This window comes from Mobula birostris, chromosome 3, assembly GCF_030028105.1.
Source record: "Mobula birostris isolate sMobBir1 chromosome 3, sMobBir1.hap1, whole genome shotgun sequence".
Lineage (NCBI taxonomy): Eukaryota > Metazoa > Chordata > Chondrichthyes > Myliobatiformes > Myliobatidae > Mobula > Mobula birostris.
In genome coordinates this window covers 152,955,555-152,983,188 of record NC_092372.1, presented here as the reverse complement: position 1 = coordinate 152,983,188, position 27,634 = coordinate 152,955,555, and the positions used below count along the sequence as shown (strand labels likewise).

Below are 27,634 nucleotides of genomic sequence, written 5' to 3'. Positions count from 1 at the left end.
TTACTATCCAACGAAGTGTGTGTTGGCGTTGCAAAAAACCCAGAGGTTTACAAGAATGATTTCAGGAATGAAAGGGTTAATGCATGAGTAGCTTTGATGGCTCCAGGCCTGTACTCACTGGAGTTTAAAGGAACGAGGGTGGATCTCATTTAAACCTACTGAATATTGAAAGCCCTGGATTGAGTGGACACCGGGAAAAAATGTTTCCTGAAGTGAGAAAGCCAAGACCAGACGGCACAGCCTCAGATAAGATGACCCTTTAGAATAGAGATGGGGAGGAATTCCTTTGGCCAGACGGTAGTTAACCTGTATAATTTATTGCCACAGACAACTGTGGAGACAAACTCACTGGCTGTATTTAAAGCAGAGATTCAGAATCAGAATCAGGTTTAATATTACTGCCACATCAGGAAATTTGTTGCTTTGCGACCGCAGTACATTACAATACATAACAACAAAAACTATAAATTACAATAAGTATATACATAAAAAAAATTAAATTAAGTAGTGAAAAAAGGAGAAAAATACTGAAGTAGTGTTTATGGTCCATCAGAAACCTGATGGTGGAAGGGTTCTTGAAACACTGAACGTGTGTCTTCAGGTCTCCTTGTTGGTAGCAATGACACGAGGGCATGTCCTGGGTGACAGGGGTCCTTGATGATGGATGCCCCTTTTTGAGGCATTGACTTTTGAAGGGGTCTTAAAATAGATAGATGCTTGATTAGTAAGGGCATCGAAGGTTACAGGGATAAGGCAGGAGAAAGGGGTTGCGAATGAAAGTAAATCAGCCATGATCAGATTCTGGAATGGATTCACTGGGCTCAATGGCCTAATTCTGTTCCTGTGACTCGTGTTTCTTATGATCTAGGTAAATACAACAGCATGCAAAATGGAGCAGATGGCTCTAGTTCACTAAATTGATGGAACTAGGGCTTCTGCCTAACTTTCAATACAAAATTAATTGAGGTAAAAAAACAAGCCACCATTGTCCTTCTTGTCTGTGGATGGCTGCTGATTCCATTTCCTGATCACTACACAACCAGAACTCAGAGAAGCAAACATTCATGAAGGTATAAAATAGCATCATTTGTTCTGTTCTTCTTAAAATTAAGTAAGTTGAAAAATTTGTTACAGGGAATGGCACAGGTTTTGTGATTATCTTTAAATAAAGGAACATTCTGACACCTTCAGAGTGTTTTTCATGCTTCTTACTGCTCAAAGAAAAACAGTGAATGCTGTATTTTACCATCTTTTCTTGCAGTTGTCTTCTCACTGCGTGGAGATTTATCATAATCTCGGATCACCTGGAAATTTAATATAAAATAACTTCAAAGAAGAAACAAAGTGAATTTATTCTATTCTACTCAAATGTCAAATTTACATAGAGGCCCAACAGTATTATAGATTTTCAACAGACCAAACCAAAATGAAGACAAAAGATCATTCAAAGCAATGCAACAAATGATAATAGAGAAGCACAAATCTGAAGAAGGGTACAAGACAATCTCAAAGACACTAAACATACCTCCGAACTCATAGCAGTCCATTGTGAAAACATGGAAAAATATGAAACCACAGCCACACTGCCTAGGTCAGGCCACCCCTCTAGCCAGAGAAGAATGGCACTTGTAAGAGAGGCTACTGTTACACCAACAGTCACTCTGAGTGAGCTGCAGGAGTCAGTGCCTGTAACTGGAGAGGAAACTCAGGGCTCCACAATCTCCAAGGCCTTGAACAAAAGGGTAAATATGGAAGTGTGGCAAGGAAGAAGCCCTGGCTTAAACAAAAGCATATCTTTGCCCATAAAGACTTTGCAAAACGTCACTTTAAAGATATTGTAAAGATGTGGAAGAAGGTCTTATGGTCGAATGAGACTCAAGTGGATCATTTTAGCCTCAAAACCAAGCAGTATGTGTGGTGTAAACCTAATGCTGCGCATCAGTCAAGTAACATCTTCTCTACAGTAATGTATAGTAGAGGTAGAATCATGCTATGTGGATGCTTTTCAGCATCAGGGACTGGAAAACTGGTCAGGATTGATGGGAAGAGGAATGCTGCTATATACAGAGAGATCCTAGATAAAAATCTGATAGGCTCTGCTAGAAAGTTTAAACCGGGGAGGAACTGCATCTTTCAGTAAGACGATGACCCAAATCACACTGCCAGAGGAACCATGGAGTGGCTTCAGATGAAGAAAATTGATGTCCTTGAGAGACCCAGTCATGAGTCCTGACTTTAACCCGACTGAACATCTCTGGCAGAACCTCAAGATTGCTGTCCACTGCTGCTCCCCAACTAATCTGGTACAGACTGAGCAATTTTGCAAGCAGAAATAGGGAAATCTTGCTCCATCACATGCAAAGCTAATGGAGGCTTATCCAAAAATACTATTAGTTGTAACAGCTACAAGAGATGGTTCAACTAAGCACTGAGCAAAGGGGAATGAATACCCTAGAACTGATGACATTACAGTTTTGAATACTTAGTTTTTCATGCTTGACAATTGTCCCTGTTTGGGTTCCACTGTGAAAAAAGGAGCATGTGAATCACAAATAAAAATTCTGTTTCTCAAGTCAAGATGGCGCCAGTGTACAACGCTTTCTCGGCCAATTCCACATCCCATTCCTACTCTGATATATCCATCCATGGCCTCCTCTACTGTCAAGATGAAACTACACTCAGGTTGGAGGATCAACACCTTATATTCCATCTGGGTAGCCTCCAACCTGATGGCATGAACATTGACTTCTCAAACTTCCGTTAATGCCCCTCCTCCCCTTCTTACCCCATCCCTTATTTAATTATTATTTTTTAATTTGTTTCCACTTTCTTTCTCTTTTTTCTCCCTCTGTCCCTGTCACTATATCTTCCTCTGGTGCTCCCCTCCCCCTTTCTTTCCCCCTAGGCCTCCCGTCCCATGATCCTCTCTCTTATCCAGCCTCGTATCCCTTTTGCCAATCAACTTTCCAGCTCTTAGCTCCATCCCTCCCCCTCCTGTCTTCTCCTATCATTTCTGATCTCCCCCGCCCCCTTTCAAATCTCTGACTATCTCTTCTTTCAGTTAGTCCTGACGAACGGTCTCGGCCCAAATCGTCGACTGTGCTTCTTCCTATGGATGCTGCCTGGCCTGTGGTATTCCACCAGCATTTTGTGTATAACAGTTACATAACAGTTTGTCACCCTTCTTCATTTTTACTTGGCTGTGCCTTTTGATTGGGTCCATTTATCTAAGGAATTTTTTATTATCTGGACTATAAAGGTGATAGACTTTTGCAAAAGTGCTACCTTTACTTCATCTTTGCTGTTTGTCTCTGTCAGCTCCTCACTCCAAGTTTCACATGCTAGGTGTGTGTTTCTTTGCTTAAGCTTTAAAATAAACGATTATGAAGAATCAAAGCTTTTCTACTCATTCTTGAACTCCTAAAAGAACCAGGGGATCAAAAATTACTGAGATCTGACACTATAAAGAGAGGCCAAGTAGACTGGACCCTATTGACTTTACTGACGCAAGGAAAAATCTTAAACTGCTTTGCAAAAGTAGATGCAGGATAGATGACGTTTCCTTTGCCTGCGGTGCCTAGATTCGGGTATCACAAGTGCAAAATAAGTCAGCCTTTCAGGACTGGAAAAAAAAAGCTACTTCTTTATCCAAAAGATGGCAAATCTTTGGAATCTTCTACCCAGCAGAGCTGTGGACGTTGAATAGTACAGTATATTCAAGACAGACATAGAGATATTTCTGGATATTACAGAATCAAAAAGAGGTACTGGTACAGGAAAGTGGCACTGATATAGATAATAAACCCTGATGAATGGCAGAGCTGGCACAAGAGCCTAAATTTACTGTCACTTATGTGCTCAAGCCATGAGGCACAAGATCAGGTAGGATGTCACGGCCATGAACCATATGGTTCCATTATAAGTAGTGTCCATCCAGGCGGATACAATAAGTTTCACACTGTCGCAGGTTTCCCTTTCCCTAATAATGAGCACTTAACGTTGTTGACTTACCTTCACTCTTCCTCTTCCATCAATCCTTTCAATTTCTGCTACTTTTGACTTTAAAGTATTTGTTGGCTTTATTTTCTGTAAATTTGGATACCTATACTGAAAAACACAATTTGCTTTGTGAATGGAAAAATCACATGGTCACAAAAGTCAAGCATTTGAACATGGCCCACAGTTGACCAAATCTTTGAGACTGTTAAATGAATTAATTCACATGTCAGGTTAACTGTGCTACCTTGTATGTAACTACTGTTGACAAGCTTGTTTTAAACTATACAACTACACATTTTCTTAGGCCACATACAGATATGAGCAACAGCAAAACTCATTTATATAGCCCCATAATTGTTACCAGTAAGCAAGGACAAGACGTTGCGGTTTGACCACCAGGAAGCCATTGCACATGCAAAGTCGCAATTCCTGACCAAAATTGAATCACAGAAGGACACTCGACAGCTGTGGCAGGGCTTGAACAATATCAAAGTAAAACTGTGCAACATATGTACCAACAAGATTTCACTCCCAGATGAGCTGAATTTCTTTTATGCTCACTTTGACAGACAGAACATGGAGGCACCTTCACAAACTCCCACTGCACCCAGTGTTCTGTAATTTCAGTCTCCAAGTCCAACGTGAGATCACCTTTCAGGACAATGACCCTATGGAAAACATCTGGTCTAGACAGTGTATGTACCTGGCTGAGTACTGAAAACCTGTGCTAATCAAATGGCTGGAGCGTTTACTGATAATCTTTAACCTCTCACTTCAGCAGTTTGAGATACCCACATGCTTCAAGCAGGATTTAATCACACCGGTACCCAAGAAGAATGTGGAAATCTGCTTCAATGACTATCGTCTAGTAGCAATTACATCCACTATGATGGAAGTGCTTTGAGAAGTTGGTGATGAAGCATATCAAGTATCGCCTTAAGAGCAACTTGGATCTGCAACAGATCAATAGCAGATGCCATTACATTGGCTCTTCAATCAGCCCTAGAACATCTGGACAGAGAAGATCCATACATCAGGATGCTCTTCATTGACTACAGATCAGCATTCAATACTACCATCTCCTCAAAACTAATCAATCAGCTTCAGGACCTTGGCCTCAATACCTCCTTGTGCAATTGCATCCTCAATTTCCTCACTTGCAGACAACAGTCAGTTTGGAATGGTAAAAACAACTTCTCCCCAATCTCCATCGATACAGGTACAACACAAGGCTGTGCATTTAGCTCCCTGCTCTACTCACTTTATACTTATGATTGTGAGGCTCAGTGCATCTCCAATATCATATTTAAGTTTGCTGACAACATCAATGGCCAAGTCAACGGTGTCAACAAATCAGCATATAGCAGGGGGACTGAAAATCTGGCTGAATGATGCCACAACTTCTCACTCAGTGTCAGCAAAAGCAAAGATCTGATTACTGACTACAGGAGTTAGAAACTGGAGGTCCATGAACCAGTCCTCATCAGGGAGATCAGAGGTCGAGAGGGTCATTTACTTTAAATCCTCAGTTATCACTTTAATTATGTCCTGGGTCCAGCACATAAATGCCATTGCAAAGAAGGCACAGCAGCACCTGTACTTTCTTAGAAGTTTTCTATGATTCAGCATGTCATCTAAAACTGACAAATTTTTATAGATGTTTGGCGAAGGGTACACTGATTGGCTGCATCATGGCCAAATATGGAAACATCAAAGCCTTTGAAAAGAAAAGCCTACAAGAACTAGTGGATAGAACACAGTCCATAATAGGTAAAGCCCTCCCCACCGGTGAGCACGATTAAAAGGAGCACTGTCACAGCAAGGTAACACTCATCACGAAGGACACCTACCATCCAGGCCATGCGTTCTTCCCACTGTTGCTTCTCTTTTCTTTTTTTTTCAATCTTTTTATTAATATCAAAATGATAAACATAACAGTATTAATAAAAAGTTATTGGGATTACATTGTTAACATATATAAATACAAACTCAGTTGACACACAGGTATCAAAACCTCCCAAAATCGTACAAAATACAAATATAATATACAAGAAAAAGAAATAGCATGAAAAAGGGAAAAAAAAATAAAAATACCCCCCCCCCAAAAAAAACTAATCTAACAATGGTAACCAACTAAACTAAGGAAAAGAAAAAGACATGGGCTGTTGTATAAGATCAAAAAGAGCCACTAGTGTCATTGACTCCGCTCCTTTCTGCATATATTTAAAAGAAATAGAATAGGCTTGGAAACGGTCAAATTACATCATATGGAAGTGTTGAATAAATGACCTCCAAGTCCTTTCGAATTTAATAGAAGGATCATAAATGACACTTTTAAGTTTTTCTAAATTTAAACACAACATAGTTTCAGAGAACCAATAAAATGTGCTGGGAGGATTGATCACTTTCCAATTCAGCAAAATCGATCTTCTAGTCATTAATGTAAGAAATGCAATCATCCGACCAGCTGAAGTGGTTAAATGATTTGGTTCTATCATTGGTAAACCAAAAATTGCAGTAATAGGGTCATGTGGTCAATCAACACTTAGAACAGGTGAAATAATATCAAAGATATCTTTCCAGTATTTTTTCAAAAAAGGACATGACCAAAACATATGAGTTAAAGAAGCTATCTCAGAGTGGCATCTATCACATACAGGATTTATATGGGAGTATTAATGAGCTAATTTATCCTTAGACATATGGGCCCTATGTCCTACTTTAAACTGTATCAACTCATGTTTAGCGCATATAGAGGATGAGTTAACTAATTGAAGAATTTTTTTTCCCATTTTTCAATAGGTAAACTTAATTTCCCTTTCCCAATCATTCTTAATTTTATTAGATACATCTGGACGTATTTTCATAATTGTATTATAAATAGTTGCTATTATACCTTTCTGAAAAGGATTTAAATCTAAAATTTTTTCCAAAATATCCGTTGGATGTAGATTCCGGAAAGTAGGAAGAACAGTTTTTTAAAAATTTCTAATCTGCAACTATCTAAAGAAATGGGATCTATGCAAATTATATTTATTAGATAATTGTCCAAAGGATATGAAACAATTATCCAAAAATATATCACAAAATCGTAACATACCTTTGGTTTTCCAAGCCAAATAGGTTTGATCCATAATAGAGGGTTGAAAAAAATTTAGATATAATAAGACTTGCTAGAATAAATTGATTCAGCCCAAAAAAATTCAAAATTTGAAGCCATATTCGTTAAGTATATTTAACTATTGGATTATCCATTTGTTTGTGCAATTTAGAAAGAGCAAAGGGAAGCAAAGTCCCTAAGATAGGACCCAGTGAAAACCCTTGGACAGACATATATTCAAGATTTACCCAATGTGGACTTGAAATTATAAGTCCCATGACCAAAATTTTAAATATTGAGTATTAATTGCCCAATAGTAAAATCTAAAGTTCGGCAATGCCAGACCTTTTTAGACTTCTGTAAGTATCTTTTACCTAATCTAGGACTTTTATTCTGCCATATATATGAAGAAATTTTAGAATCAACATTATCAAAAAAGGATTTTGAAATAAAAATTGGCACTGCTTAAATATAAGAATTTAGGTAAAATAATCATCTTGATAGCATTAATCTGACCTATCAATGATAAGACATTGGTGACCATTTAGTAAACAGATATTTAATCTGATCAATTAAAGGTAAAAAAAAAATTAGCCTTAAATAAATCCTTGTGCTTTTTTGTAATTTTAACCCTTAAATAAGTAAAATAGTCGGTAACCAGTCTAAATGGTAAACATCCAGATATTGGAACCTGCATGTTTAGAGGAAACAGTTCAATTTATAACCACAGAAGTTACTAAACTGAGCCAACAAGGATAAAACTGTGGGAATGGATTTCTCAGGATTAGAAATATATAATAACAAATCGTCTGCATATAATGATAACTTATGTATCTCATTCCCTTGGGCAATACCAAGGATATTAGGTGAATCTCGAATAGCAATTGCTAAAGGTTCTAGAGCAGTATCAAATAGTAATGGACTAAGAGGGCATCCCTGCCTAGTACCCCAAAATAAGTGAAAAACGGGAGATCTATGATTATTAGTAAAAACCGAAGCTACAGGGGTATGGTATTTCAATTTAATCCAAGATATAAATATCGAACTAAAATTAAATTTCTCAAGCACACTAAATAAATATGGTCATTCAACTCTGTCAAAGGCTTTCTCAGCATCTAATGAAATAACCCATTCTGGAGTACTAAGTGAAGGAGTATAAACAATATTCATTAATCTCCTAACATTAAAAGATGAATAATGATTTTTAATAAATCCAGTTTGGTCCACAGAGATAATTTAAGGTAATACCCTCTCTAACCTAGTAGCTAGTATTTTAGAAAAAATCTTAGAATCTACATTCAGCAGGGATCTGTGATGCACAATCAGTAGGATCTTTATTTTTCTTTAGAAAAAAAGAAGCTCGATAAAATGATTGCGGTAATTTACCTGATCTAATTGCTTCTTTAAAAACTCTACACAACCAAGGAGAAAGAATAGAAGAAAAAAACTTAAATAATTCTACTGTATAACCATCAGGACCAGGTGCTTTGCCAGAGTTCATTGAGGAAATAACACCTTTTATTTCTTCATCCGCAATGGGAATTTCTAATGTTAAACGTTCTTCGAGAAGTTCAATATCCTTAAAAAGTCATGCATGATATTGGGATCATGAGGAAATTCAGAGCGGTATAAAGAGGTATAAAATTCTTGAAAAGATTTGTTTATCTCCTCATGATCAACTGACAAGGTATCATCATGTATACAAATCTTGATAATTTGGCATTTAACCGAAGCAGTTTTCAATTGATTAGCTAATAATTTACCCAATTTATCACTATGTATATAAAACTCACTTCTGATTTTCATTAGTTGATTTTCAATCGAGGATGTTAGTAATAAACTATGTTCCATTTGAAGTTTGACTCTTCGTTTATAAAGCTCCTTACTAGGAGCAATGGAATACAGTCAGCCCTCCTCATCCGCAAGGGATTGGTTCTGGGACCCCTCGCGGATACCAAAAAAACGCGGATGCTCAAGTCCCTTATTCAATCTGTCTAAATGCGGTGGACCTTAGGACCCAGCGGTACCCCGGACCTTATTTAACCTGTCTCAATGCGGTGGGCATTAGGACCCGGTGGCGGAGCTCTGAATCCGCAGTGTTTCTGTTCATGAAAGTAATCACGATCGCGATTTAAAATAAAGTGGAAATAATAAAGTGATCAGAAAGCGGTGAAACGCCATCGGTCTTTAGAAAAGCGTTAGGCTACAGTCGGTCAACGGTCGGAACAATTTTAAAAGGATAAAATGAGAAAAACCCTGCCCGATTAAAGCAACAGTTATTATGCAGCAACACAGTGGTTTAATTATTGGGTTTTGGGGTTTTGGGTTTTTGATCCTCCACATTAACCCGGCCGGGATGGAGAACATGCTCGGGAGCAGTCTGTCACTGGATCGAACTTGGGAACTTCCGTTCCCCAGCCCGGTGCTGAAACATACGTTTCTTAAGTATTTCATATGCATAGAAAGGTAAAATATATACCATATACTAAGACAAACATTTGACTAACTTGACGCTAAATAATATCGAATGTACTTGTTCCGACTTACTTAGTAAGAGAACTTAAGGTTTTTTTCGATCCCGATCCATGACAACCTACGCACATCTTCCCGTATACTTTAAATCATCTCTAGATTACTTATAATACCTAATGCAATGTAAATGCTATATAAAATAGTTGTAATACTGCATTGTTTAGGGAATAATGACAAGAAAAAAAGTCTGTACATGTTCGAACAACAAGTGCTGGAAGAGCACTTCCGGGTTTTCTCTATTCGCGGTTGGTTGAATTCGGGCATGCGGAACTCGCAGATAAAGAGGGCCGATTGTATTTCTTATCAATTTCTTTAATCTTATCAACCAACAGAAGTGTTTCATTCTTGATACATTTTTTCAAACCAACAGAATAGGAAATAATCTGTCCACGGATATATGCTTTAAAAGTGTCCCATACTGTCCCGCTGGAAATTTCTTCCGTAATATTAGTTGAAAAGAAGAAATCAATCTGTTCCTTCATAAACTTAACAAAATCCGAGTCTTGAAGCAGGTTGGAATTAAACCACCATTGTCTAGTACTAGGAGATGTATCCAATAACTTGACAGAGAGTTTCATTGGAGCATGATCAGAAATGACAATAAAGTCATAGTTACAATCACAGAAGGAATTAAACAAGAGTCAATAAAAAAGTAGTCAATTCCAGAATAAGTATGATAAACATGTGAGAAGAATAAAAACTCTTTATCCTTAGGGCATAGAAATCTCCAAATTTCTGAAATTCCAGAATCAATCATAGAAGAGTTGATAAGAGTGGCCGATTTATTCGGTAAAGCCTGACTAAATACAGATCTATCCATCAAGGGATTTAAACAACAATTAAAGTCACCACCCATTATCAACGTATAGTCGTTTAAATTAGGAAAATAAGTAAATAAATACTTAAATAATTCCGGATAGTCCACGTTTGGAGCATAGGCATTAACCATAACAACTTTTTTATTAAAAAGTAATCCAGTAATTAACAAAAATTTGCCATTCAGATCTGAAACGATGTCATGATGAACAAATGTAATTGAGGAATCTATAAAAATTGAAACTCCTTTTACTTTGGCCGGGGAGTTTGAATGATACTATTCTTCCTTCCAAAACCTAAAGAAACGGTGATTATCCTCTTTTCTCACATGAGTTTCTTGTGCAAAAGTAATATGAGCATTCAGTCTTTGGAATACTTTAAAAATCTTTTTCCATTTAATCGGATGGTTTAAACCGTTTGTATTCCAAGAGACAAAATTAATAATATGAGCCATATTTTCCTAGAATCAACCCTTTGGTATATAAAGATTAACCATAATGTAAACTCATGAAAACCGAAGAGGAACAAAAATTCAAAAAGGAACCGGAAGTCACGACACTGCAGACATTTTTGTAGTTCTAAGTCAGCCCAATTGAAAAAACTAATAGTAAAAAACCCCCCACCCTCTACCCACAAAGACCCAAGACTAAGCCAGATAAAGGCCAGAGAATAAACTAACACTAACTCTACCCCCATTTCTCCAGGAGGCAACTCCAAGGATATATGTTGAAAAGAGAGCCACGCAAAATCCAGAAAAAAGTTAAACACTGAACAATCCTCATATTGTGGTTTCTAAAATAAAAGAGTAAAGCCAATGCATATTATTAGTCAATTACAAACATAAATAATTAAAAATGGCACTTCAAAAGAAAGGAAGGAATTATGGGAAGAGGAACACAAAAAATGTTGCAGTAAATATAAAGGTATTATGAAGAAAGGGAAACAAACCGCCATCTTAACTATACGAAGCAAAAAAAGTACAAGATATTCCTCCATTGTAATAGAAATTCAGCATCAAATCATTAATAACAATATCAAAGATCAAATAGTTAGAAATTGGCAAAGTAAGAAAAAACGAATTCAAAGAAAAACTTAAATTGAAATCTGAAAAATACCTACACTACTGACCAAAAAAAAAATGAAAATCTTGAACTTATAAAGGTCCATCTTCATAAGATAATTATGGACTTTAAAAAGCACAAAACAACAGAGCCAATACTGCGAGAGCCATACATTAATTAGAGCAAAGTATCCATACCAGTTGGATAGTGCTCATCCAAGAAACTTTGAACAGCATTTGTGGAATAAAAGATACGGTGTGGTCCTACCGGAGGAGAAATTCTTAAACGCGCAGGGTACAATAAAGCTGGTCTAAGACCTTTTTGGTAACACTCCAACATCAGAGATTTGAAAGCCAGCCGCTCCTTCATCATTTCTGGACTAAAGTCCTCCACCAGTCGGAATTGGTAATCTTGAAATTTAATATTACCTTGAAGACAGGCAATTCCGATGAGATGCTTTTTAACGTGAACATAATGGAAACGGATTACCACTGGTCTTGGTTTATTAAAGTCTGGGTCTGGTTTTTGACGAAGTGTATGGTGAACGCGATCGAGCAATGGAGGGTCATCCAGAAATACAGAGCTAAACGCATCCTTTAAAAGTTGAGAAAAGAATTTTAAGGGTCCCCTTCCTCGACATCTTCAGGGAGACCAATTATATGTATGTTCTGACTTCTGGATCGATTTTCAAGATCAATAATCTTGGATTTAAAACTCTCCAGCTCTTCAAACGTCAAAAACAGTTTTTGTTCCAAACTCTCAATTTTCAGATCTCTCTTCCGGGCTTCATCGTTCAATTCTGCAATTTTGCTTTGTTACTGTTTAACTTTGTAACCAAGCGATTCCAAAGAATCTTTAATTGACTTTGTCTTCTTTAAAACTTTTGATGTTGTTCATCAAATTTCATACTTAAAAGATCCAACAGTGTATCATAAGTTAATTTAGATTGCTTTAGGTTCACCTTTTTTCCCGCCCGTTACCATCGGAATCTTTCCCATTTTTAGGATTACACCCTTTAGATCTTGTACATATTTCTTTGCTCATTTCTTCAAATTTCACAATCAAAGCTCAGGGATAATTCAATAGTATAACTCTTTAAGTGTAGGTAAAAATGATTTAAATAAGGGTGATCATAGGTTAACAAAAAGTAATGGTAATGAAGCGAAGTCAAAGTTAACCTCACTCCATGAGCGCCTCCTGGAGCATCCCCCCACTGCTGCTATCAGAAAGGTGTACAGGTACCTTAGGTCCCACACTACCAGGTCCAGGAACAGTTATTAACCCTCGACCATCAGCCTCTTGAACCAGAGTGGATCACTTCACTCACCCTAACACTGATCTAATTCCATTACCCATAGACTCACTTTCAAGGACTCCACAACTCATGTTCTCAGTATTATTTATTACTATTGTTTTGTTTTTTTTTAATTTCTACAATTTGTTGCCTTTTGCCATTGGTTGTTTGTCAGTCATTGCACATAGTTTTTCATCAATTCTGATATGTTTCTTTGTATTTTTTGTTAATGCCTGCTAGATAAAGAATCTCAGGGTAGGATATGGTGACATTTATGTACTTTAATAATACATCTACTTGGAACCTTAAACTTGAGTTTGATGGTGGGAATGATAATAATTGGGCATGGCTGCTGAGGTTTTTGCAACCCTTAGAGCCAACAGAATATAAATGCACCATGGGTTTAAACAACAAGAGAGCCGGGCTGCAGGTCTAGTATGTTTAGCTTTATGGATACCAGACCTTCAAAAACAAGCATCTCAACAGATATTGTGTCACTAGATTGAATGTATCTAACTCAGAATCGTCCAGCAAGCAGGAGGGTCAGATGGAGTCCAACAGAAAAAGGTCATAAAAATAATAACAGTATTTGATGTTTAGTCCGTTTGCTAAAACAAAATATATATCTGAGCAAGTTTTCTACTAATACAAAAAATAAAAATGTGCAACATAATTACATTTGAGTGTATTTGTCATTTTGTATACTTACTAAGTACATTTGTGTATGTTTAAATCCAGAGATATGAGCCAATATACATTCAAGAGGCAATTCATAATGGCACAGCTTACAGTAATATAATGGCTCAGTTTTTCCTTTATAATGATATTCAGTCACATAATCTAGTCCTGTAAACAGAAGTATATAAATACTTTTACTATAAGGCAAGGATTACAGAAGTGTTGACTTATTGTGACAACACTAACAATTTCCAACTCCTTAATTGTTACATTTTCATTTACACACTATTTTCACAGATCTCAGTGTACTCCCAGATTTACACTATTCTCAACATAATTTAGCCAATATGCATTTCAATAGGACAGGAATCACAAAGTTGCAGAACGTCACAGATCATGAAGCTGTAATTTAGCTCAAGTTAGCACTGGTGTTTTAAAGAGAAATCCTTCCTGCAGTTCTTTCCCTTTATGATCTTTATTCCATTTCCTATTGAAAACTAATGGCAAATCTGTAGCTACCTTCCTCTCCACCATGAATTTGTTTCCATTGCCCTCTCAGCATCCACGGCCATTTCAACCACACTCTTTCCTTGTTTCCAGTGCACTCTTACATTGAACAGGTTTCCACCACACACTAGAGCAAAGCTTTTCAAAGGCTAATCAGACACTGCACTAGAAAATAATTCTGGGCAGCAAACCAGCCTTGAGAACTGTTTCATTTTATTTGCTCTACTTTCTGAATTGAAAGTCCTCCATCAAATCTCTTTTCACCCTTTTCCACTCTAAACAGAACAAGACTGAAGATTCCATACTAAGCAAAAACTGCTTTTCATGATTTCTCACTGCCTAAAACATTAGTTTTGAGATTTTTTAGAGTAAACTATATTTCATAAAATACAGTCAAGCAACACATGAAATTATGTAGAAATAAAATAATAACAAAAAATGAACCTATTATTGCCTCCTCAAAATCAGATTTTTTGATGTGATCCTCGAGAATTTTTGATCCTATTGAACTTCTATCAGCTGTTCCCGCTGTTGAAAAGAAAAGAAAATTAGGCACAGATAAGCTAAAAAATTAATTTAAATATAATATAATTTAAGTCAACTTCTGTACTGTATGTTATATTTTCAAAAGCCTTAGAGTGTCTTGTTTGACTATTAAAAGAAGATCATAGTTTTGGTGAGTAAAACACGTTTTTAATTTCTATCAGGTTTAACTGGACTATCTGTTAACTTCCTTCAACACATCAAGAGATAGACAAAGGAAATGTGAAGATATTCCAAGTAGCAAGTAAGTATTGTTAAACCATAAAATAAGGCAACTTTGATTTTGCAACTATGTGTGGATATATTTTAATTTTGTCGTATTATTGAACTAGCAGTCCATATGTCTGGGATGATGTGGAAATATAACCATATAACAATTACAGCACGGAAACAGGCCATCTCTGCCCTTCTAGTCCGTGCCGAACGCTACTCTCACCTAGTTCCACCGACTTGTACTCAAGCCCATAACCCTCCATTCCTTTCCTGTCCATATACCTATCCAATTTTTCTTTAAATGATAATATCGAACCTGCCCCTAACACTTCTACTGGAAGTTCGTTCAACACTTACTTCAAGCTCCCCTGTCCTCCCCTGATAATTGATTTATCACTATATTCATGCCGGGAAAATATGCGCTACCTCTTCCTAGAGGTGCTGCCTGGTCTGTTGCGTCCACCAGCAACTTTGATGTGTGTTGCTGTGTGTTTAATAATAAATTTGTTAGATAAACCCTTTTAGAAATGAAATTGAGTGTATTAGCCACTTATCACCTATATTCCGGTCGTGATTAAACCCCCCCCCCCCCCCGAACAGAATCGCCAAAATCGATTTGTAGAAAAAAATCAGCACGTACAGGCATGCGCAAGTGACGCATGCGCACAGGTGCCCACGCAAGGCTTCATGGTCATTGTAGTTTTTCTCGGGGCAAACACAGCGTATCTGACTGCTACTCTTGTCCGTTGGCAACCCTACCCCCCCCCCCCCGCTGGAGAATATAATTCTATGTAAATAAATCCACAATCGATAGGTGAATTGATTATGGGGAGCAAGGACATGGCAGACCAATTGAATAATTACTTTGGTTCTGTCTTCACTAAGGAGGACATAAATAATCTTCCAGAAATAGTAGGGGACAGAGGGTCCAGTGAGATGGAGGAACTGAGCGAAATACATGTTAGTAGGGAAGTGGTGTTAGGTAAATTGAAGGGATTGAAGGCAGATAGATCCCCAGGGCCAGATGGTCTGCATCCCAGGGTGCTTAAGGAAGTAGCCCAAGAAATAGTGGATGCATTAGTGATAATTTTTCAAAACTCGTTAGATTCTGGACTAGTTCCTGAGGATTGGAGGGTGGCTAATGTAACTCCACTTTTTAAAAAAGGAGGGAGAGAGAAACCGGGGAATTATACACCGGTTAGCCTAACGTCGGTGGTAGGGAAACTGCTGGAGTCAGTTATCAAGGATGTGATAACAGCACACTTGGAAAGCGGTGAAATGATCGGACAAAGTCAGCATGGATTTGTGAAAGGAAAATCATGTCTGACGAATCTCATAGAATTTTTTGAGGATGTAACTAGTAGAGTGGATAGGGGAGAACCAGTGGATGTGGTATATTTGGATTTTCAGAAGGCTTTTGACAAGGTCCCACACAGGAGATTAGTGTGCAAACTTAAAGCACACGGTATTGCGGGTAAGGTATTGGTGTGGGTGGAGAGTTGGTTAGTAGACAGGAAGCAACGAGTGGGAATAAACGGGACCTTTTCAGAATGGCAGGCGGTGACTAGTGGGGTACCGCAAGGCTCAGTGCTGGGACCTCAGTTGTTTACAATATATATTAATGACTTGGATGAGGGAATTAAATGCAGCATCTCCAAGTTTGTGGATGACACGAAGCTGGGTGGCAGTGTTAGCTGTGAGGAGGATGCTACGAGGATGCAGGGTGACTTGGATAGGTTGGGTGAGTGGGCAAATTCATGGCAGATGCAATTTAATGTGGATAAATGTGAAGTTAACCACTTTGGCGGCAAAAATAGGAAAACAGATTATTATCTGAATGGTGGCCGATTAGGAAAAGGGGAGGTGCAACGAGACCTGGGTGTCATTATACACCAGTCATTGAAAGTGGGCATGCAGGTACAGCAGGCGGTGAAAAAGGCGAATGGTATGCTGGCATTTATAGCGAGAGGATTCGAGTACAGGAGCAGGGAGGTACTACTGCAGTTGTACAAGGCCTTGGTGAGACCACACCTGGAGTATTGTGTGCAGTTTTGGTCCCCTAATCTGAGGAAAGACATCCTTGCCATAGAGGGAGTACAAAGAAGGTTCACCAGATTGATTCCTGGGATGGCAGGACTTTCATATGAAGAAAGACTGGATGAACTGGGCTTGTACTCGTTGGAATTTAGAAGATTGAGGGGGGATCTGATTGAAACGTATAAGATCCTAAAGGGATTGGACAGGCTAGATGCAGGAAGATTGTTCCCGATGTTGGGGAAGTCCAGAATGAGGGGCCACAGTTTAAGGATAGAGGGGAAGCCTTTTAGGACCAAGATTAGGAAAAACTTCTTCACACAGAGAGTGGTGAATCTGTGGAATTCTCTGCCACAGGAAACAGTTGAGGCCAGTTCATTGGCTATATTTAAGAGGGAGTTAGACATGGCCCTTGTGGCTACGGGGGTCAGGGGGTATGGAGGGAAGGCTGGGGCGGGGTTCTGAGTTGGATGATCAGCCATGATCATAATAAATGGCGGTGCAGGCTCAAAGGGCCGAATGGCCTACTCCTGCACCTATTTTCTATGTATGTTTTCTATCTAACATCAAGTTTGGCAATGGAGAAGCAAAATGATTGTCATAAAATCTGCTTTATCAAAATTCACCACAAATGCTGCAACAAGATGACAGCTTCTACAGGGCACTTAGGGATCCATAATAAATGATGGCCTTTCATGTTATAGAAAATTGCATTCACATCATACCAACATAGTTCCTTTGGCCCACTGTATCCATACTGTCAATCAAGTACCATCCATAATCATCTCAATTTCCAGCACTCAGCCTATAGCCTTCCAAGTCATGACACTTCAAGTGCTCACATTAAGTGTTTTGCGTTTATCTGCCTCCAACGAGTTTGTTAACTGCAAGATGCAATTTTCCTTCACCTTCAGCAGAAAAAAAATTGTTCTAAATTGAGAACTAGATATTGTCCTTGGTAATTGCAGAAATGACTGTGAGAGATTAAAAATGGGAGAGGGCTGATTGACAAATCTTATTCCCTGTAGATAATTCACTGAAAACAAGGAAGAATAAAAGCACGCTCAGTTCAATCACTACATATGGCTGTATTTCCTGTTCTTGAAAGAATCAGGCAGAAAGAAATTTGAGCAGCATCATGACAAAAAGCAAGGAGGAGGAATTAAGATGGAAAACAGTATCATTCAGGGGGAAATATGAGAAATTAGATGTTGGGAAAGTAACAGTACAAAAATAAACAAATGAATTAAATAAAAGTTCACCTTTAATCGGGTTAATAACCGTACCTGGAGTAGCTTTACATTTCTGTTGTTTACGCTCAGGTTCCACAACAGCTGAAAAAAAGAGTCAGAGAACTTCAGGAAAATACTTTTCACAGAACGTAGCATCTTTGTCCCTGTTTTCAGATGGATAGGATTGGCTGCAGTAAAGCTCTATTCATTGTTCTTTATAATCCTATTTTAAATTTAATCCTATGTTAACTGTGGGAGTTTCTCCAGCTTCAAAAACATTGTATCATTCAGTGATAACACATTACTTCATACCCAGTTTCAGAGTAATACTGATATCAGAATACATATTTAGGTAGGAAGATCATTCAAAGCACTCCTACACATAGATGATAATATTTAAAGATAACTAAACTTATGGACTGTGTATGTAGGTAAAAGATCAACTGCACTGGAAAATGTCAGGATCCTGGTAAACTATGACTTCTCTTCAAATGGACCACCTTGAAACATACAATGTTGATTCATTTCACTTATAATTCTTTTTCTTCATGCACAATCCGTCAAGGACTAGTCTAATAAAATATTCTAGCAATATACCAAGGTCAGTCTCCTTTATATATATATATTTCTCTCTCTCTAATACATTTACTGAAATCAAACAAACCTGCAGATTTGAAAATAGGATTGAATGTAAATCCGACTAACAACCTTGAAAGCGGAACTGAAGAAAAAAAAGTTGGAAAGTGGAAGCAGAAAATGAATGAGAAACTAGCTGAACTGCTTTTCAAAAGTGTTGATGCAAAATAGTTGAGCTAAAAGAGATTCAATTGTACTGTACAATTCTATATCTCTATGTCGAAAGAGCATGCAATCACAGCTTCAAACTTTTCAAGATTCTGCAGTGATAGCTACTATAGCAAAGTTCATAATCTACAACATTTGACATGGTGGGAGCGGATGATTTGAAATGTGAGTAAAGGAGTTAAGATAGAATGAATCAAAGTGTTATGAATAGAATGTCAATTTGTTAAATTCCCAATGAACAAAGGCCTACATTAGAAACTGTGGAATACATTGTGAGAAAACTTGCGTCCTATTTCTAAGGGAGGATGCGCTGGGTATGGAGACAGCCTAGACAACATTCCCAAGAATGATCCCTGGAATGAAAGGCTTAACATACGAGGAATATCTGATGTCTCTGGGCCTGTACTCACAGTTCAGAAGGACGAGGAGGGATCTCTATAAGGCTTGGATGCTTCCATTAGTAGGAGAGTCTAGGATTTGAAGGCACAGCCTCAATCTCTTTAAAACCGAGACAAGGAGGAATTGATTCAGCCAAAGCATGGTGAATCTATGGAATTCATTTCCACAGAGTGCTGTGGATGCCAATTCAATGGGTATATTTCAGGCAGAGATTGACTAGTTCTTGATTGGTAAAAAGGACAAGGGTTATGGGGAGAAGATGGAAGAACAGGCTTGAAAAAAAATACAGACATGATTGAATGATAAAGCAGACTCGATGGGCCCAGTGGCCTAATTCAACTCCTGTGGTCTTAAGCTGAAATTTAATTTTGTTACAACAGTATAAATAAGCAACCTATTTTCAGAAACACGATGAGCACAATTTTTGAAACCTGGTACTTTTGAATTTTAATTTTAACATCAAGAATATCAACAGGATATAGATTGCTTGAAAGATTTTATTCCTTGCGTAAAAATATCAAAGGAGATCTTAAAAACTTCGTATAATTTTACATTTAAAGTCAAGAATATGGATTTTAAGGTAAATCGTCTAATTTTGAAAGATTCTCTTCCTAGTAACTTACATTGCTCTGCCATTCGTTTTACAGCAGATTTTTCATTGGCCTTTGTGCCTATTTTTCCTTGGAGAATCTGAAATTTAAAATATATCAACTGGGTAATATTACTTAAGCTAACTACAATACACTTAGAATGCCTATAAGACTTTTACGAATCAAATACAGTTCTCCAAAATACAAAGTTTCTTCTACTCTCCACATTTCTATAACATATTGTACAATGCCTTGTACTCTGTAAGATGAATCTCTAGGTTGTATTTGGTATGCATACTTAGATAATAAATTTAATTTGAACTTTGAAGACAAAGGCTATACAACAACACAAAGTTTCGACAGACTGGCAGGAATCGTAAATACTCCCTTTAGAACATTATAAAATAAACAATGAAATAATGTTTTTGTACTTGTAATTTTACTATCAAGCTATCCAAATGTGTTTCAATCCTCCCCTCCCGTCATTATATAGCCATTACATAAGACAGCCAATTTATGCACAAGATCTCACAAGTCACAGATAATCAATAAATCTTTTACTAAAAATTTCAATAAGAACCTTTCCTCTCAATTTTCATTTTTCTCGAACAGATCAGCAACAACATTTCCAATTTGTCAAGTCGGCTTATGACAAGTGTACTCAACTGCATAAATTGTAAACAAACACATTGAACAACAGTGGCAGAGTTGAACAAGGACCACTGGTGTGTGTTAGCATTATACTAGGCATTACGCTACTGTGCTCCACTGGCATTCTGACCCAATGTTTTCTGTGTAGTGCACCTTTTGTACCTCATACAACAAAATGTAACATTTTAAGGTATTTTGCAGCAGAAACAGATGGGAGCAATGATTTTCTTTGAATCACTGTGCTTTGAAAAAGTGTTCAGCCCCACAATTATTTATACATTTTACTGTCTCATTTTCTAAATCTCAAATATATTGAAGTTAAACTTATTTGAGGTAATCTACAAAACATTGTTCAACATGCCAAATCAAAAGAAAAATTCCAAAACCTGTCAAAATTTTCAAAAAATTAAAATCTAAAATTGTAAGGCAGAAGAAGTATTCATGCCTTTTGTAATTACTAAACTAACTTTCCTCAGATTCAACGCTATATATTACCTTACCAACTCACCCAATTTGTTGATGTAGAAAATTAAAGGATCACCTGAATAAATCCTCCCTCCTCTGTAGGGTCCAGCACTGTGGTAGATTTCCAACAGAATGAAGGCAAACCAAACTGAAGGCAAAAGAGCATTCAAGACAACCCAGGGAAATAATAATAGAAAAGCACAAATCTGGGGATGGGTATAAGACTTTCTCAAAGGCACTAAGCATACCTTGGAACTTAGTGAAGTCCAGCGTGAAAAAGTGGGGAGAAAAAAGAAACCACAGCCACATTTTATAAGTCACACCACCCCTCTAAACTTAATCACTGGAGAAAAATGGCACTTGTAAGAGAGGCTACTGTGGCACCAACAGTCACTCTGAGTGAGCTGCAGAAGTCAGTGACTGCAACTGGAGATGAAGTTCATGGCTCCACAATCTCTAAGGCTTTGCAGTATTTATGGAAGAGTGGAAGGAAGAAGCCCTAGCTTTAAAAAAAAATGCATATCAGAGTCCTGACCTTAACCCAATCGAACATCTTCGGCAAGATCTCAAGATTGCTGTCTACCCCTGCTCCCCAACTAACCTGGCACAGCTTGAGCAATTTTGCAGGGGAGAATGAGCGAATCTTGCTCCATCACATTGTGCAAAGCTAATGGATTTATCCAAAAAAACTACTGGCTGTAATAGCTGCAAGAGCTGGTTCAACTAAGTACTGAGCAAAGGAGGAATGATTATTTTTGAATTGCTGACATTTCTGTTTTAGAGTTTTTAGTGTTTTATGCTTTATAATTTTCCCTATTTTGGGGCTCTACTGTGAAAGACCTTGGTTTCTGTACATCAAAAGCATAGCCAGGTGGCTACAGATCGAGGAAATGGAAGTCATCCAAAAACCGAAGGATAGATCCATATGGAAAACCATGGTCACCAAAGTCCACATCAGATATGGTACCTAGACAGACGGACAGACTGAGGGAAAAGGAGCATGTGAATCACAAATAAGAATTTCCAGTCAAATTGATCAAAATCCCTGGTTGTAATACTCATGTGAACAAACGTTTGGGGGCTGAATACCTTTACAAGGCTTTGTAAAAGCAGGAATATTACCAGACTCTTAATCCAGAGACCTGAACTAACAATTCAAAAATCAGAGTTCAAATCCCACCATAACACTTACGTAATTTCAATTCAGTTAATAATTTAGAATTTCATGAAAAAAAGTCTGAATAATGTGGATCAATTTACTGTAATTTTTCAAGGGGCAAAATATGCTTCCATTTCCCAATCTGAACTACTTATATCTCTACATCTACATCCCAAAATACCGATCTCAAAATGCCCTCTGAAATAGCCCGAAAAAGAATAACTGCATCATTGTTCACCTATGCTCAATTAGAAAGAATGAAAATGGATAAACCACCTGGAACAAACCTTTATTCTAGACTGCCTCTGCATACTTTTCCTACCAAAATGCATTCCTTCAAATTTCTCTCCACTAATTTTATCTACAATGCATCTGTCCATTCCACCAACCTGTTTACATCCTGCCGCAAACCAAGTTTAGTTTCTTCACAGTATTACCAAGTTTCCAGTCATTCACAGATTTAGAAATTGCGCCTTGCTCCACATGTTTAAAATCATTGAAATCATTAAATCAGATTATTGAGGTCCATCACCCACAGAACCATAACTACAAAAGCAGGTCTGAGGCTGTATATACTGTTTAAAGACTGGATTAGAGGGCAGGTGTTCTAAGGGTATGTTGAACAAGCTAGGGAAGACAAATAGATAGAATTGTATACTCAGGTTTTATGACCATTAATGGATAAGACACAAGCCAGGAGCATGTTCTAAATCACTAACAGCACCTTCAGGATATCTACATGAACATAGAACAGTACATAAAAGGAAGAGGCCATTTGGCCCATGATGCTATGTCAAACTATTATAATAATGACACCTAATTAACCACATCCCTTCTGCCTACATGAGATGTGTTTAATTAAGTGTCATTAGTTTATCTCTTCATTCTCTGTATACTTCTGTGCCTATCTGACAGCCTCTTAAATACCTTTCCTCCACCACTACCACAGCAGCAAATTCCAGACACCCATCAAGATGTGTAAAATAACTTGTCCTGCAAATCACCTTTGAACTTTTCCCCCTCACCTTAAATGCAAGCCTTCCTTGGGGCAACCCTCTCATAAACTTATCAATTTATGCCTTCTATGTTCATAGTTGAATGTAGATATCCTGAGGGTGCTGTTAGTGATTTAGAACATGCTCCTGACTTGTGCCTTGCCCATTAATGGTCTTAAAACAGAGTACACAATTCTATCAATTGCCTTCATTAGTTTGTCCAACATTCCCTTGGTGCACCTGCCCACTGATCCAGGCAACATCCTGGCAAGCCTTTTCTGCATCCCCTCAAATCTTCCACACCCCAAGTACAATGGAGTCAACAGAATTGAATGCAATACCTCAGATGGTTTCTAACCTGAGATTTATAAAGCTCCCACACAACTCACCAACTCTGGAACTCAACATCTCAACTAATAAAGGCAGGCATGCGCTACAATGCCTTTACAACCCTATCAACCTAGGCAGCCAATTTCTGGGAGTATGGACTACGTACTTAGTACAAGATCCCTATGTACTTCAATGCTGTCAAGGGTCTTGCAGTTAACTTTGTACTGCTCCTTTACAGTTGATCCCTCAAGCTGCAACACCTCATATTTGCCAGATTAAATGCCCTTTGCCACATCTGCAACAGGGTTAAATCCCGCTCTATCCTTTGACAATTTTCTACACTATCCATAAAGCTATCAATCTTTGTGTCACTGCAAACTTACTAACTCACCCATCCTCATTTTCATCCAAGTTTTTTCAGAAACAGCAAAGGTCTCAGAATGGATCCCTGTTGAACACTACAGTTAAGGACCTGCAGCCAGAATAAGTTCCATCGGCCACCACACTTCCATAGGCATACCAATTCTAAATTTAAAGAACCAAGTCATGATAAATTTTAAATCTTATGAGCTTATCATGAGGGACCAGATATCCAGATAAAATCTAGATAGAAAACATCCTGATTTATTATCCCTCATAAACCCATTCTCCTGCCTTCTTCCTGTAAAACACAACTGATAATCTTAATGAGAAGTTTAAAAAGCAGTTGATACGATACCATAAAGGAACACGATTAATAGTCAATGCAGTAATCAACAGCATGGCTAAAGAAAATAAAATTCATAATCGTTACTTGAGTACCTTAAAATTTGAAACTGCCTCGGTGGACCATGTTGTAAGTTTACACAACTTGTGCAAAATGTTAGAATAAACATTTGCACTTACATGTGATGGGAATGATTTATGGTTAAATGATCAGCAAGTATCTCTTTACTTACAGTTACTTTTCGTCTTCCATACTTTTTTTCAATTTCCAGTGCTTTTTTGTTGACATATTCTTTCCATTCAGAAACCTTCCCTGCTTTCTTGACATTGATGCTACTTGGATAATGCTTGCACTGGAAAGAAAAATGAGATTATCAAATATCATCCAATGAAGGTTCTTTACAGTCAAGATGTTCCTCCTCAAGCAGTTGAATAGAATGCACTATTCTTTATAAAACTACTGACACTACTGGACTAGGCAAATACAGGTCGATCTTCACTAATCCGACTGCCTGTAATCCGGTTCCTTCGATAATCCGGCACTGATTATGCCTAATGTGATCCTTCTGTAATTCGGCATTTTCACTAATCCAGCACTCCTCAGGTCCCAATGGTGCCGAATTAGTGAAGGTCGACCTGTAATAGGTCAACACGTTGCACAGTTTACCTTTAACCTTGTTGTCATCATTCAAATGGCTTTTCAAGAGCATAATCAGAATTTGACATGAGCTACACAACTTCAGTCAAAGTATACAATATACAATTAAAAATGATAGGGAGAAGTGGAATCTGGGGATTGGATTTCAAGGAATGAGAATGCCATTGATACACATGCTGGAGCAGTGAAAACTGAGAATGCACAGGCCAGAGAGTTGTTTCAAGGAGCAGAAAGATCTCAAAGCATTGTTATACTAGAGGGTAGGCCGGGAAAACTGATGCAATGATGATATTTGAAAACAAGGACACACATTTTAATATTAAGGATAGCTATACTGAAAACAGAGACAGTGAATGAATAAAACATATTGCAAATTAGAGCACACGCAAGAAACTTTTGGACACTTGATGTTACTGTTTTCAGTTAAATATGTGCTCCTTGGCACAACTAAAATAAAACAAGAAAATTTAAAATCATTTCCAGCAGATCACATATATTTTATTTTTAAATAGCTAATTGAGCAAGTAGTTCTGATGAAAACATTCAAGTTGTTAGTGTTTTTAACTATAATTCACCATAATTGCAGCAATTACACCACAATTGTTTTATATATACTAAATAGTCAATTTAGCACTTATGTATACTTGCCAGATATGTTTCCATGTGTTTAGATCCAAGGATGTGGAGAAGAAACAAGGTGATTTCTGATTTAAAATTGCACAGTTTACAGAAAATTTTTGGATTTTTCTTTCGGCTATAACGATATTCAACCACATATTCAAGACCTATAGATTTAAAATAAACATCAGACAATGATCTCCACATCATTTACCTGCCTTGAAATAACTTTATGTAAATATAATTTGAATAGTTAATGTAATATGAAATTATTTAGATCATTTTCTTCATACAAAAGATTAATATCTCCATCTAAAATAGAATATTTTATCCACTGGAATTTAAGTTGTAACAATTGAAAACAGGGAAACAAAACTCACACAGAAGTAGTGTTACACTACTAACAGTATTACAGTACTTACACTAGTATTTTTTTCAATGTTTGAAATATTTTTTGTTCCCAAAACGAAATTATCTTTGTCATAAATTATTTATCATAAATAAGGTGACCTCACAAAAAGTACACATCCAAATATCATACCACATCTTTCTCTTCCCAGATGCAAACATGACCAGTTAGGTAATTTCACAGAGCCAAGCTTTGCTCACCAATGACACAAAAAAATATTGTTCGCAGAGCCTGGAGGTTAGGTCGCAAACATTTCATCACCAGTCAAGGTGACATCATCAGTACGCAATTGTGTTGTTTCTGCCGACTGTTCACATTTATATTGGTCTGACTTCTTGTTCTGATTGCTTGGCAGTCATGCTGGCCACTAATCCCCACTGGATCCTGGCCAACCAGATAGCTGAGTAATTGCAGATGGCCTGCATCCCTGGCTATCGGTCATTATGAGCATTGGGTCCTCGGGTGTCCGTAACTTACCCCTTGGCCCCAATCCAGCAGACACATAGGTCCGTAAATTGTGTCCACTATGTAGGCCAGACAGGGAGAAAACTATGCACGAGATTACATAAACATCAGCTAGCCATAAGAACAAACAATCCTCTATCACTCATCTCAGTTAATGACCAAGCAGGACACAAGTTCGGCTGGAAAACTATAAAAATCCTGGCAAAGCACAGAATTCTTAGAAATTTAGTTCTCAATGGAAGACTTTATTAACAAGCATATTGAACTGGACGCAATTTACGGAGCTATGCATCTGTGGGATTAGACACCTGAAGAACCAACACTCGCAATGACCAAGGGATACAGGCTGGTGGAGATCACTCAGCTATCCAGTGGGCTGGGACCCAGTGGAGAACAGCGGCAGTGCCACAGTCAACCAATCAGAACAACAAGTCGGACCAATATAAACGCAAGCACTCGGCAGAAACAACACTCAATTGTGCACTGATGCTGTCACCTTGACTGGTGACGAGACACTTGCAACCTAACCTCCAGGCTCAGCGAACAACCCTTCAAACAAGCAGCCAACCTGAGCTATCAATCTTCTCTTTCATTTTCATGAAAAAATATCTTAATTTTGGTCAACTCCTCCATTATCAATTTATTAGTAAGTATCCTAAAAAAGCCATGGCATCACTACATGCCAAATATGAAAACTGATTTACCAATTTTCAACTTTTAAAAATAGAAAACATTGAAAATACTCAGACCAGAAGGTAATTCTTATAACCTTTCATCAGAACTTGTCAACAACCTGGTAAAAGTTTATTTTCTCTCTACTTATGTTGTCTGACCTGCAGCTTATTTCCAAAATTTTCTATTTTAAACCTGATTCTGAGAGAGTTTCAGAAGTGAGACTGGAGGAACTTCAGGGCAGATTTTCCCGTCAGCGAAGGGAACCCTGGCAAGATTGGGGAACTTGCTTTGAGGATAGGACAGCCCTGACTGTTCTTTATTCTGGGGAACCAAAGCTTCCAGCATGACAAAGCTGGAGAAAGAAAGGATGGGAAGTGGCACTATTGATTAGGGAAAGCATCAGTCGGTGGGCTGAAATCAGCATGAGACGTCGTTCGTTGGTGATGCAGAGAAAGGATTAAAAAGAGCTTGGGAGCTTTCAACTTCTTCTTAGTGGGCTAAAGTCATATTTATCAGTATTATAGTGAAGTAAAAGGAATTACATAAGCATGAGAGGGGAGCTGGCCAAAATTGATTGGAAGGGGACACTGGCAGGAATGACAACAGAACCTCAGTGGTTGCAGTTTCCGAGGACAATTTGGATGACGCAGGATAGATGTATCCCAAAAAGTATTCTAAAAGGAGGATGAGACAACCATGGCT

At 37.7% G+C, this 27,634-nt stretch overlaps 1 protein-coding gene across 9 annotated transcripts in view; it reads right to left on the bottom strand.

Annotated features, from left to right (window-relative positions):
- LOC140195339 (uncharacterized) overlaps window positions 1-27,634 on the bottom strand; it is a 123,319-nt gene that overhangs the window by 56,469 nt on the left and 39,216 nt on the right. For 8 of the 9 annotated variants that reach the window (XM_072253481.1, XM_072253483.1, XM_072253485.1 and 5 more), the window contains exons 6-14: window positions 25,414-25,550; window positions 24,341-24,460; window positions 19,836-19,902; window positions 18,064-18,111; window positions 14,432-14,515; window positions 13,512-13,648; window positions 5,850-5,903; window positions 4,012-4,107; window positions 1,247-1,304 (exon numbers count right to left, since the gene is read on the bottom strand). In XM_072253481.1, coding sequence (XP_072109582.1) covers window positions 1,247-1,304; window positions 4,012-4,107; window positions 5,850-5,903; window positions 13,512-13,648; window positions 14,432-14,515; window positions 18,064-18,111; window positions 19,836-19,902; window positions 24,341-24,460; window positions 25,414-25,550 — 801 coding nt within the window. The remainder of the gene's footprint in view (window positions 1-1,246; window positions 1,305-4,011; window positions 4,108-5,849; window positions 5,904-13,511; window positions 13,649-14,431; window positions 14,516-18,063; window positions 18,112-19,835; window positions 19,903-24,340; window positions 24,461-25,413; window positions 25,551-27,634) is intronic. The other variant, XM_072253488.1, reaches the window with a different exon arrangement.